Below are 12656 nucleotides of genomic sequence, written 5' to 3'. Positions count from 1 at the left end.
TTCGGTTTCGGCTGAAAATCTTGTTTCAATCAGTCATTAATTGATTCCCTGGGATTTCTTTTTTCAATTCAAATCTATTTCCATTACTTTTTATTTGTCTCATTTACTAGTCTATGAAAATGTTAGGATAAAATAATGTTTACCTGCATCGGGTAAATTATTCAGGTCCAGAGGAGTCGGTGGTCGACGAGTCTTCCACAAGTTGTCCATAGACAGGAGGTATTGTATATCGTCCTTGAACAACTTGGTGAACAGTTTAGTCGGGTCATAGCCGCAGGAATGTGCCCAGGTGCGGGTACTTGTACGCTCCACATTACCCTGAAAATTCATCATTTACAGTAAACAGCTACATTTCATAAGCCCTGTAAATGTCTAGACTCTTATATTCCTTCTCTTAGATGTTCTCCATCTCTCTTGCCTCTGTTGTGAGAGCATATATAGTGTCCTTTTTCAAAATGAAGTGTGCTTGTAATATATATAACAATATTTACGTGTTGTAATTTATTAATATTAATAACTCTCTAGAGGGTCTGCAAAAATTTGGACAAACTCAAAATATTGTTGATAAAACCAACGGGTCCAAGGAGAAATATAAAATAAAAAATATTTTCAGGCATGGCCTAGTATGTAGATGAAATAATTTAGTCAGATGAATCTCACCCACATCAATGAAGGTTCGGTTCTTTAACTTCACAAAAGTCAACAGATGGAAGAATTGGAGAAATATGGATGTTCAAACATAGGCAAAATGGTGAATGTTACGGTGTATTGAGTAGCCAATCAAATCAGCCAAAGACAGGTCATATAAATGGCTAGACTTCTATATTCCCTTTTATACAATTTTCTTCATCTCTGCTATAATACATTAATTTACAGTAAGCATTTATTTAAACTGTATAACTCATACTTTAAAGATACAATGGAAATTGATAATTTAAGCCTCTCTTCTTTTCTAATATTTTATTTTTAAACTTGGTCACAAATATAAATGTCAATGTTTTCTTTTCTAGATAAACTATTTTTTTGCTTTTGTATTATTTCTTAATTTAACTATCTACTTTAATTTAATAATTTTTTGCTCTGCATCTACTTTTTTTTCTTCTATTTCTGATTTTCCACATACTCAATTAAAAAAAGAACCTGAATGTAACCGCCAATTTTTATTTTGTATGTTTTTTTTAAATATTTATATAATATGCACTACACCATAGATTTCATGATGTATTCTAGATTTAGTATACCCACGCACAGGCCATGCCTAAGTAGATTTTTATATATGTGATATATTATGTGATAAAAAATATACCAAAAGTAAACAAATATAAAAAAAAATAAAACAAAAAATTTACTGATAATTTGATATAATTATATTAAATGAGGCCATTTTAACCAGTACTGGGATACAGGAAGGTACCATTTGCACTTACAAAAATTAAAGATTGATAATATATTTTTGGATTGGATTCAATGCCACTAAAATTATTTGTCAATTTGTGGCCTTTTGGTTAGCATGTTTGCCTGCCATGTGATCTTGAGTTTGATTCCTGACAAGGTTTACTTAAAATATTTATTAAGATAGGTTACACTGCAATAATTCGAATGGCATTTTTTTAAATATAAAAGGTAAATATTTGCATTCTTATGATTTGCCCAAATATTTCAATCCCTGAGTCCATTTTCGATGAGTTGTAAATAACTCGCTATTAGAAAATGGGAATCAAGTTGTGGTAAAGTGGGATTCGCACCTCAGACCTCTGATCTGTGGGTGCAAGACTGATCAACTTGGCTCTCACTAATAAATGATCAGAGATATGTTGTGATCGGTGTACCAACGCTTTGCCGTATCCATCATTAGGTACGGATAAGGAGAAAATTATACAAGAGTAGGCTGAAAACTAATGTACACATACTTGTAGAATGCGAATAAAATGACCTTCAGAAGCGCGCCAGGTGGCATGTGCCCTTTCCCCAACATTCCCCCTCTTTACGCATGCGCAGGTTTGAAGGCGGAGCTCATCCAGTGTATTTTGAGAAGCGGAAGTATGGAGATGTGTTCTAGTGCTGTGTCAATGCGAGTTAAACAGCGTGCTGTTATCGAATTTTCAACTGCTGAAAAGGTGACTCTGACCACTGAGATTTATTAGATGATGATGCTATTGATGTCTATTGTAAATCGATGGGTAGTAAAATTTTGTGGTTGCAAGCCATAATTGTTGATTAAACACGCAGCGGATGTCCGATCACTGCCACAGACGATAAACATCGCAAGCTCGTCAATGATTTCATTTAAAATGACCGGTGAATCACTCAATAGCTTATAGCAAACCATATTAAAATATCCAAAGAACGTGTTGACTTCATTATTGAACAATTAGGAAACTATAAAATACCAAAAAACGCTCATCTACACACTTCGCGCGCAACTGAAGAGGCTCAGCGAAACCTGAAGTTTGAACCGATTCTACACCCTCCCTATTCCCCTGATCTTGCGCCTTGCAATTTATTTTTTTTCCTCTACTCAAGATAGACTTCGAGGGAAATCATTACACTTTGGACGATGAGGTGAACGCAGCCTATCAAGTCCAGGATTCGAGAAAAGTCGGAAGAAATTTTCAGTGACAGAATGAAAAAACTGAGAAATGTGTTAACTTAATGGTGACTATGGTGAAAAATAAATATATGATTTTTAATTGTACTTTGATATACTTTTTGCCCGATCTATATGTTTGTTTTTATTCGTGTTCAACAAGCATGTGTGAATATTTTTTAGCCTACTCTCATAATTTAATAATTATTGCTAATAGTGTCAATTTTATTAACAAGCATAAAATACAATGTAAAAACTATAAAAAAAACTTTGTAACTTAAATTTTGTCTTTTGATTAAAACTGACACTTTGATAAGGTATTGTGTAATGTAGAAACAAAATGGGACAACATTTGTCTGAACGTTGTTACTATTGATGAGATGTGTTTACCTCAGTATTCACTGTTTCACTGCCAAGAGCTCTCTGGCCGGCTTCTCCCGCAGCTTCAGGGTCCTCAGTGTCGGGAGATACATCCTGATCGGGATCCTCCTCGCCGTACAGCTGACTGCAATATACAACCAAATGTTACTTGCATTATGCATATGACTAAGCACATTTTAAACCACAATGCCAACACTGGAAAGGAGTTTCCGTAAAAGAAAAATAGTTTTAAAAAAACTCATAAGGTGCCTACAGACATATAGTCATAACCAGATATGCTCGAGTCGATAATACCCGACAACACCTGCTAGTTTTATATCAGTTATGCTGATATGTAATATTCTGTATTCAGATGGATGAAGAATTCAGTCGTGTGAGAAATAGAACCAGAATCTAGTGTTTTCGACTCAATGGCTACTCTCAGGTATAAATCCTGAAAAAGAAAATCGAATTGAGATAAGTCAATCTCGTAGTCAATTTATTCTTCCTGATTCAGGGTCTGCCATAATGTAAAAGAAGCTAACCTGTAAAGTATTGCTAACTACAATAGGAAAATATCACATACTACAAATACCGATAAACATATAATAAATGGATTCAGAATAATTAATTGTATTTTCAAAATCAATATGGATATTGTGGAGAAATGTTTTCATACATAAATGTAAAAAATAAATTTAATAAAAATATGTTGCTAGAAAATGTAACATGTTTGGCCTTGGTTGTTGTGCTGTCAAGATTTGTGATATTGTTTTGCGATACACAAATTTCAATAGCCAAGAACAAATAAACATGAATCGTGACGTATTAGGGGCGTGGCCGATGGAATGTCCGTTTTTGCGGGAATTCAAAAGTATGTATTATGCTACTATTAGTAAAACAATTTATTTTTACTGGACAGTATTTCATGGACCTTTATTACTTTAAAAATGTTTTTAAAAAAGTGATATTTCCCTTTCGTAACATAAATATGAAGGATTAACTTACTTGAAGAGGTGTTTAGCCCACACAATACAATGGATAGGTTCAGATGGAGTGTTCCGGATTGTACAGCCAGGGAATGTTTTTTGAGTCGCTTTTGGCTGACACTCGTAACATTGTGTTTGACCCTTCTTAATAAGCTCAACCTGGAATCAGCAAGTCATTTTATTAAAAATACATTTAACATAGTAACTAATGAAACTAGAAATTGAACAATTCTCACGGTTTATTTTAAAAATAACACTCAAATAAATTGTAAATACAATAATTCTTATATTTACATGTCTATATTCATAAAAACTCCGCTCTTAATAAGGCGCGCCGCCAGCCAACTGTAACCCCATGTGCATAAGCAATTATGCCACCCCCGTCCACTGTTCTCCCTGACAGGGCAACAGTTTCTCTCATGAATTTACATACAAAATATTTGTATGTAAATACACGAGATAATACGGCCGCGAGAGCGTTTGGAATACCACCCCAGTTGGAGGTAACAAAAGAAGCGATTTTGGGGTTCAAACGCGCATTTATAACATGGTGAATAAAATACAGAACTCGGTTATAAAGCGCGAGAGTAACAGTGATGGCTGAATTGAACTGACTGTCCAACTGATTGATATTACCACGCCCTGTGGTCCTTTTGTGGGACGTGTACTTATATTCTTGAAGTCTCTAAGCCGAGGATGAAGCTAATGTACTCCATAAATTTGCACTGGATTGGTCATCTGATTTTATTGAGTTCACATCGTGTGTAATAATATTGGTCATAACATTATAAAGTATTGGGTTTAATAGAAAATGCTAAGTTGCTTCTTTGGTCAACGCTTTAGATCTCTGGTAAAATCATTTGGCGTCATGTGCGTGGCATTGATCTATGGACATTATACCCATAAAAGTAAGGCTCTGTGTATAACATGGTAACACAAACATAAAAAGGTGAAAAAAAAAAAAAAAAAAAACTGTCTGGAAAACCCCAATGGCAAGGTGAAAATATGGGTAATTAAGTTGTAAGATAATATTTACCTGTCCAGCATACCCTGCAGTACCACTTTCTAGCAATGGAACATCGGCAGCCAAGCACATTCGATTCACATGGTTTCTAGCCGCTCTATTATCGAGGGCATTCATAACCAAAGAAAAGGTTTTAAAAAAATTAACACCATACTTGTTCCTGTAAGTAAAATAAGCACCTAGGGGTTGTCAACAATATTTTTAATATTACAATTTATTATAATATTCGGTTTGTAACGCCTGTCTACAGGAATACTCTCCCGAAACTATAGTTGCGTTCATTAAATAGAATAAACATTAGTAACACTAATTACAATGTTTTTATTTTATAATAATTTTCTAATCAATCGATATATATGCACATGCACACACTTGAACACAAATTTCGTACGCATACGATTATATAAGCTCTCTCCTTCTAGGGTAACTGCCTACTGCATATAATGTGTAATGGTCAGTGCGTTTGCCTACCATGCAAGAGGTCTCGTGTTCGATTCCCGACATGGTTGATATGAAATATTTATTTAAAAGGGTGTTTTCACACTAGAATATTTCATACTCCCTGGACTGGTACCTGAAGCGCAAGAGTGATCACCTTACCTTCATGTAACAAGATTAATCAAGATACGCTACGATTGGTGGACCAATCCAGAGCCCTACGCACCATTAGGTGCAGAAAGGGAATGATGATAATGAAATAATATTTTTATGGGTGCCATTTTTGAAAACTTTACCTTGTTATAAATAAATGTTACTTAGAAATTTCAAATGGTTTTAAAAATCAAAATTTTAAAACTTTTTTGAACCTTGCTCAGCAACTCAACAAAAAAAGTTTAGGAAGCTGTGGCTCCAGATTTTTAAACCGAAATATTAAAAAATATATAAACTTTTGTTTTACTAACTGAGATTTATAAATATGTTCTAATCATCAGGAATTGCCACTGCCTATTTTATTTCACATAAAATTTTATATTTTTTCTTTTCTATAAGAACAACTCACTGAGCATAACCCGTGTCGAGGTATTCATTTACATTCTTTTAATATTATGTTCTAGCACATAATAAATAAATATAATAAATAAAACTGTATGGATATAAACATAAAATGTAAATAGCAGACATGCAACAATAATTCTGAGTTCAAATAGACTACTGTTTTGGTGGAGTTGCATCGTCTGCGTAGCATGTGATGTTAACGACCTTGTCTCCCTTAGTTCTAGATCTACGACTTCCTCCATTCTTGAAAGGGTTTTATATATTTATTTTATTTGTGCAAGAAAAGGTTTTTGGCTCATATATTGTTGGGTTATATTTAGTTATAAAGGTGTTAAACTTGCTTTGTTGTTCTTAATATGTGCTGTTTAAAATAAAAAGTATATATTTTTAAGTAAATGTAATTCATATGTATTATACTTTGTATTTTATGATTTATAAATAATAAAAAGCTAATTTAAAAAAACATATATTTCAATATCAATCCGGAGGCAGAAGATGATATTTGATTCTAATCAAATTTTGTAATAAAGCTAGAAGCATCATTTGGCACCCTTTTAGAAATGAGACAAATTTTTCTCTCCATACAACTGTGACCCAACCTATTGTGCATAGGGCACTGCATTGGTACACCAAATACAGCTTATCTCAATCGTCTGTTACATGAAGGCAAGGTGAACAGTCTAACACTCCTACTGCATTGGGGGACCTGCAGGACCTCAAAAATACTAGGCAAATTCACCGACCACTACAAAGCAGGACAGACTTGTCTTCACTCTTTTTTTCTGAATTTTTACCTGAGTAGATCCCAACATTTGTGTGCCTGTCAACGAATTGACGCTTCATTCATTTTATAAAAATCTAGATTATTCCAAATGGCCATACAATTAAAGTATGTATCGTCGTGGAGTGAAACGAACTCCAGTTCATATTGACGTCGATTCTCAAGCTTAGAAACATAGAATGCAAATTAAAAATATGTTCACTTATATGGCTGAGAAAAACACACACAAGTTGTTTTCGTTACTGTAACTTATAACCTCAATAAATCTTATTACATACAGTTTTTTTTATAACAACATTTATCATTTCGTATTTTTTAACGAAGCCACGTACTGTTTGATTTACAACATAATTTTTAACTTACGAGGTAATGCTATCGTGATATGCCTTGATCGTAACGCTGGGATTAAACTTCAACGCACTTGTCCGAGCCACTTCTGCTTTAGATTTTCCGACATGTTCTTTGTGGAAGAGGAATTGTCGGTTAAGATTACTAACATCTATCGTATCAAGATCAATCTGGAAAACAAGAGAAAATATTTAATAATATAACCTTAGTGGAGTACTTTTAGTTTCAATCTCAATCGCTTTACTTACTATTTCAATATCATTAAAACCTGATAATACAAGATTTTTCAATAATTCACAACCAATCCCGCCAGCTCCGACGACTAAGATCTTAGAATTTATGATTAATTCACTCAAATTGTTTTCAAACACACCGGTTACACGCGCCGCCATATTTGCTGTTTGCTTGAAAAACGCCAAACTGGGCCAAATGCCGAACCATAACCAACGATAAACGTCAATTTTCGTCAGCTATTGTAAAATTTTGTTACAAGTTACAATAGCTGACAACATTACAGACCTACAGACTCGGTTGCTGTTGAATCGTGATTATTGTCTATGACATGAGATGTGAGGCTAGGTACAAAGGGTGATACGATATCTGTGGTCTGTGGGTGATACAACCTATACATACCTGTCTAAAATATTCAAGCATTCAAACCTTTTTTCCCCGTAAAATAAGCAGGAATTTTCATTATTCACCGTAAAATCAACCTTTATTTGTATTGGGAAAAAACGCGGTGATATTTTAAAATATTTCAATACGAATTTATATGAACTTCCAGTACATTATTTTGTTTTCTATTCTAGGATTTCTCAAACATGCACTTTCACAATAATAATATTTTATTTCATACTAGCCTATCGTTAAAAGAACCCCATTTTAATTACCGCCTTAAAAAAATAAATCAATTTAAACCATATTTACCTGAGCCGTTACTAATTACTTAAAATATATAATATTCCGTCTATTGTTAATGTCAATTAGAATTCGGTACCTTGGGTTGAATTCAAATGACCAAGCGGTGAATCACCTGGAATTCCAAAACCCTTTCTATTGAAAATAATAACTTTAACAATAACCATTTTAATAATAATTCGGAAACTGATCGCCATTCAAATAATATTTGTAGTTCTGAGATAATCAAATCTCATATTAATTTTTATCAATCTCGCTACTCTCTAAAATAATCAAACTACCCCAAAAACAACTACATTCTTTTCCATTTTCCATGTATTCCCCTCGTGATACATTCAGTTTCCAAGGTAGATGGAAAGTCAAATTCTTCAATGGAACCTACCTATCTGATCGATTATTGCCGTTACCAACGAAACCAAATTGGTTTGACTTAATTTTTATTTGTTCAATTTCATTTTAGTGTCAAGTTGTCACACTGTTTTAACCAAACCAAACATCGAGCTTGCCGCAAAACGTCCTGATAGTTGCGTTTTAATAAAAATGTATTTTCTTATCTATAAGTGATTGCTTTTGTATGGCACTTAAATTGACATTTAAATGTATATTATAAGAGTGTACTGTGAAGAGTGAGGTGCTCAAATCGTTCCTGCAGATGAGGATTATAGACACAAAGATGGAAACTGGTAACACGGACTCGGTCAATCTAGGCGTAGGTGAAGTCGATGCAGAAATCGGAGAAGAATTGAAACAATTGGAAGAAGTTAAGGACTACGATACACGCAGTGAGGTTTCTAGTAGTACGTCTAGTGAATCTAGCGGCCCCAGCATAAGCACGGTGAGTTCCAAATCCTCCACAGAACGTAAAGAACGTCGATCACGGCACAAGAGAGACCGGCCCAGAGATAAAGCGACACCATCTCCCGAGCTTAAAAGACCACGGTCAAACGACAAAGCTAAAAATTACGACTATATCACTAAGTTGAACTATTTGTTCAGGGATACCAGATTTTTTGTGATTAAATCAAATAACGCCGAAAATGTTATTTTGTCCAAAGCAAAAGGAGTCTGGTCAACTTTACCGCAGAATGAGGCCAATTTAAATCAAGCCTACCGCGAATCGCGCAATGTGATCCTAATTTTCTCAGTTAAAGAAAGCGGGAAGTTTGCTGGCTTCGCGCGTCTACACGGAGAATCGCGCAGAGATGTGCCGGCCATCTCCTGGGTCCTACCTCCCGGGCTTTCCGCCAAGGCGCTCGGAGGCGTCTTCAAGGTGGACTGGGTGTGCCGCAAAGAGCTCCCTTTCAGCAGCACTCTACATCTCTATAACCCCTGGAACGATGGTAAGTCCGTGAAGATCGGCCGGGATGGACAGGAGATCGAACCCAAAGTGGCAGAGGAGCTCTGTCGTCTGTTTCCGGAAGACGACGCCATCGAGATGACGCCGATCTTACGGAGATCGAAGGAATCTTCCAAGAAAGTATATCTGCGTAGTTCGGGCTATAGGGGGTACAAAGCGCCCATCTCGGGCCGAGGGAACAGCTACAGGAGTCGCGGTGGCGTGTACACGCGCGGACGCCGCAAGATGTTCCTCAGCACGCGTAGCCGGATCGGGGGCAGCTCGTCGTACAAGCCGCGCGGCTCGAGCCCGTACACGCGCGAGCGGACGCCCACTTGGCTGCACGCACGGGAGCGCTACGGGGGCGCGGCTGCCGCGGCGGAAGCTTACGTGGCGGACTACATGCGCAGCATGCAGCACCAGCTGCCGCCGCTGCCGTACGCGCCGCCGCCTGGCTTCAGTAGCGCGTACGAAGCGCTGCCGCCGCCTCTGCCACGCTACTACGAGGGGCCGCCACTGCCGGAGTACGCGGCGCCCTATGCGGACAAGCGCTCGTACGACCGCTCGGTGGATGAGTTCCTGTGGCGCACGAGTGAGCGCTCGCGCCGCTCCCCGGCCACGGAGCGTTCCCACCACCGTAGCTACCGAGACCGGCGATGAGTGTCCCCGCGAGTGAGCTATAGCTATAATTCTAATTGCTACGACTGTGAGCCGTATGTTTAATTTTTAATCAATAAAGTGTTAAAGACTATTTGGACTTTTTTTATATTTGACTGTGTACGAGCTTATTTCTGAAGTATTCTAACTTTTATTATTTATAATGAAATAGAGCTCTATGGATATCCTTTATTACGGATAATGTAATGATCTCGGATTACTGTGATTATTTTGATATACTTCATTCTCACGCGTACCTGTCTTAAAAATTGGTTTAGTTAGTAAAGAGACGTTAATGTAGGCAGCAAAGAGACCGTGTATTTCGTATAAACTTAAATATTTTCGAATGGAAAATTCTGCACTTTGTAAAATATGCGCATTATGATTTTTCTCATTCGATTTTAATAAAATGTGATGGTGCTTATCGAACCTATATCATTATTAAACGTTTTGAAAACATGTATTTACATATTTGTGATTGTGGCGTCAGGAACTTTGTGAATTTCTCCTACTCAAATGAACTATCTTGTATATAAAATTATATGCGCAGATACCAATTTAGTTATCATGTATTTAGTGAAATTATTCGGTACTATGGACATATGGTTTAACTCCAACTCGCAGTACTTTTTGTTTCCAATAATTGACTTTCCTGTGCTCCAAAAGTCTTCACTATTACTAGTACTATAGAAGTTGTCTACAAACAAAAAATATCTAATGGGGATGCAGCAAACTGAGGAATATCAAGAGTCTCGAGAACTATGCGATCCAATTATCTGAGACCTTTCCCTATTTAGTATTAACATATTATTAACTCTATAAAGTGGATTCATTTGCCTTCTTTTCCGGATTCTGGTTTTTTTATTGAACATGCAGAAAGTAGATTTTCTAAAATCTGTAATAATAATTTGCTTCGGAAAAACTTTTATATTTGTTAATTTGGATCCAGTGAAATTACTGTATAGAACTTGCAACGTTTTAACACCTAATTTAGTAATTTAAAACGAATTCACCAAAAATATATTTTATTGTCTCGATTTAAAAAAAAAGCGGATTTAAAGATGTTTTAAATTGCTGTTATAATTGTAAACAAATTCTTAATAAATTTGATTTTATTAGAAAAGAATAATGCTCTACTGTTACATTGACAGTACGAGTTGGGTGATTTTGGATCAATGCGATTGTGATCATTCTCCGCTAGATATCTTCTGAACTTTGATTAAGATTTCCTTTCTCTAGCTGAGATTTATTCTATAGAATTTGCCTGAAAATTGCATTTGAAGTATTTAAAAGCAATTTTTTGCAAAAAAAAAATTCTGCCTTAATTACCGCAAAATCTGCTCTAAATGCAAGCCTTGTGTTTAATCCAAAATTCAACCAATATTTACCAGAATAAGTTTCCTTAGAATCTCCTTTGCCCAAATTACTTCTTAAGAAAAAATAATTCTCTTAACTGATTGCAAAGACTCGATTTTTTATAGAACTACGGTCAACTAAATAAAATATGTTTATTATTGTATAAAAATTGTAAATTATCATTAATATGTAATTTATGTTGTATATAAATATGAGGCTTTTTAAACTTTTCCGGTATTCCATTTTAGTTAAAGTAAATAGTAAAGTTATGGGTCAATCCCTTACTGCTATTTTAGTTTCCAAAATTATGTAATTAATTATTATTTTTAAATATCAAATAATCTTTATTTTGATCGTTTAGCTATTGTGCAGTTCAAAAAAGGGTGAATAACTTGGAAAACTGAATAAACTTCAGAGTTGTGATAAGAGTTTATTAGGTGTAATATATTTAAAAAAACAAGGCTGATCGAATTTTGGAAATTCGTTTTTTTTTTCATGTTTATTGTCAGTATTATTTTTTTAGGCCATTCAGTGGTTTTGGTCCTATAGTATTTCAAATAAGTTAGATATATATATATATATATATATATTTTTTTTTGCATTGAAATCGTACGGATGTCAGGGTTTCCTGGATACATACCACATACCCTTACAAATATAAATAATTATACCCATGCGTATTTTAAAAATACACATAATATCATACCTACTTGTACAGTTATTTTGTGTATTTAAACATGCAGTTTCGTGTAATTGCCGCAACATATACATAAACAATAGTCCCCAGTTGTTTATAAGAAAACATAAATAATTCGAATTTTTTAAAATCACAAATCAATGTGATATGTGTATATATAAATATTTCATAAGGCAGGTTCATGAACCGAAATTTATTTTCAGTATTTAACAATTATTATTTGTGATATTAATTTCTACCTTAATTATTTATTGTTAAATAAAGTGTTCAGTTATTTTGATATAAGTGATTCCCCGTATAATTTGTTTCCATTGAAATTTATAACTTTGTATATTATATTTATTTTGTGCTATCGATATTTAAAGCTATCAAATCTGTATTTCAGTAAAAACTAAAAACACTATTTTTCAACCTGTTCACTTATTTTTACCTGTCACTGGTATATTCAGTTATTGGTTTGAAAAATAAGTAAGTGGACACTCTAAAAATTGCCCAACTATATATATATATATTTTTTTTCTTCATGAAAAATGCTATGAAAATATTAACGAAGGAGTGGGAATATTATTTCTGCACACATTATTTCATAAAATTACAAAAATTTGTA

General features: G+C 34.7%; 2 protein-coding genes across 2 annotated transcripts; one reads left to right on the top strand and one right to left on the bottom strand.

Moving 5' to 3' along the window:
- Nucleotides 1-87: 87 nt before the first annotated feature.
- Uba2 (Ubiquitin-like activating enzyme 2) lies at nucleotides 88-7582 on the bottom strand. Its single transcript, XM_088235971.1, has 6 exons — nucleotides 7334-7582; nucleotides 7101-7255; nucleotides 4973-5120; nucleotides 3956-4095; nucleotides 2978-3092; nucleotides 88-318 (listed from the first exon to the last, which is right to left on the bottom strand). Exons 1-6 carry the CDS (start codon nucleotides 7475-7477, stop codon nucleotides 112-114), a joined length of 909 nt encoding a protein of 302 aa, XP_088092097.1. The 5' UTR covers nucleotides 7478-7582; the 3' UTR covers nucleotides 88-111.
- An 874-nt stretch (nucleotides 7583-8456) lies between these two features.
- On the top strand, nucleotides 8457-10090 carry Ythdc1 (YTH domain containing 1). Its single transcript, XM_088235980.1, has one exon. The coding sequence runs from the start codon at nucleotides 8656-8658 to the stop codon at nucleotides 9997-9999; it is 1344 nt and encodes a 447-aa protein (XP_088092106.1). The 5' UTR covers nucleotides 8457-8655; the 3' UTR covers nucleotides 10000-10090.
- Nucleotides 10091-12656: the final 2566 nt, after the last annotated feature.

Source organism: Micrasema longulum, unplaced genomic scaffold (assembly GCF_059751315.1).
Source record: "Micrasema longulum isolate JH-2025_06_02 unplaced genomic scaffold, ASM5975131v1 h1tg001484l, whole genome shotgun sequence".
NCBI lineage: Eukaryota > Metazoa > Arthropoda > Insecta > Trichoptera > Brachycentridae > Micrasema > Micrasema longulum.
The sequence above is the reverse complement of the archived record's forward strand: the minus strand, read 5'-3'. Positions and strand labels throughout refer to the sequence as shown.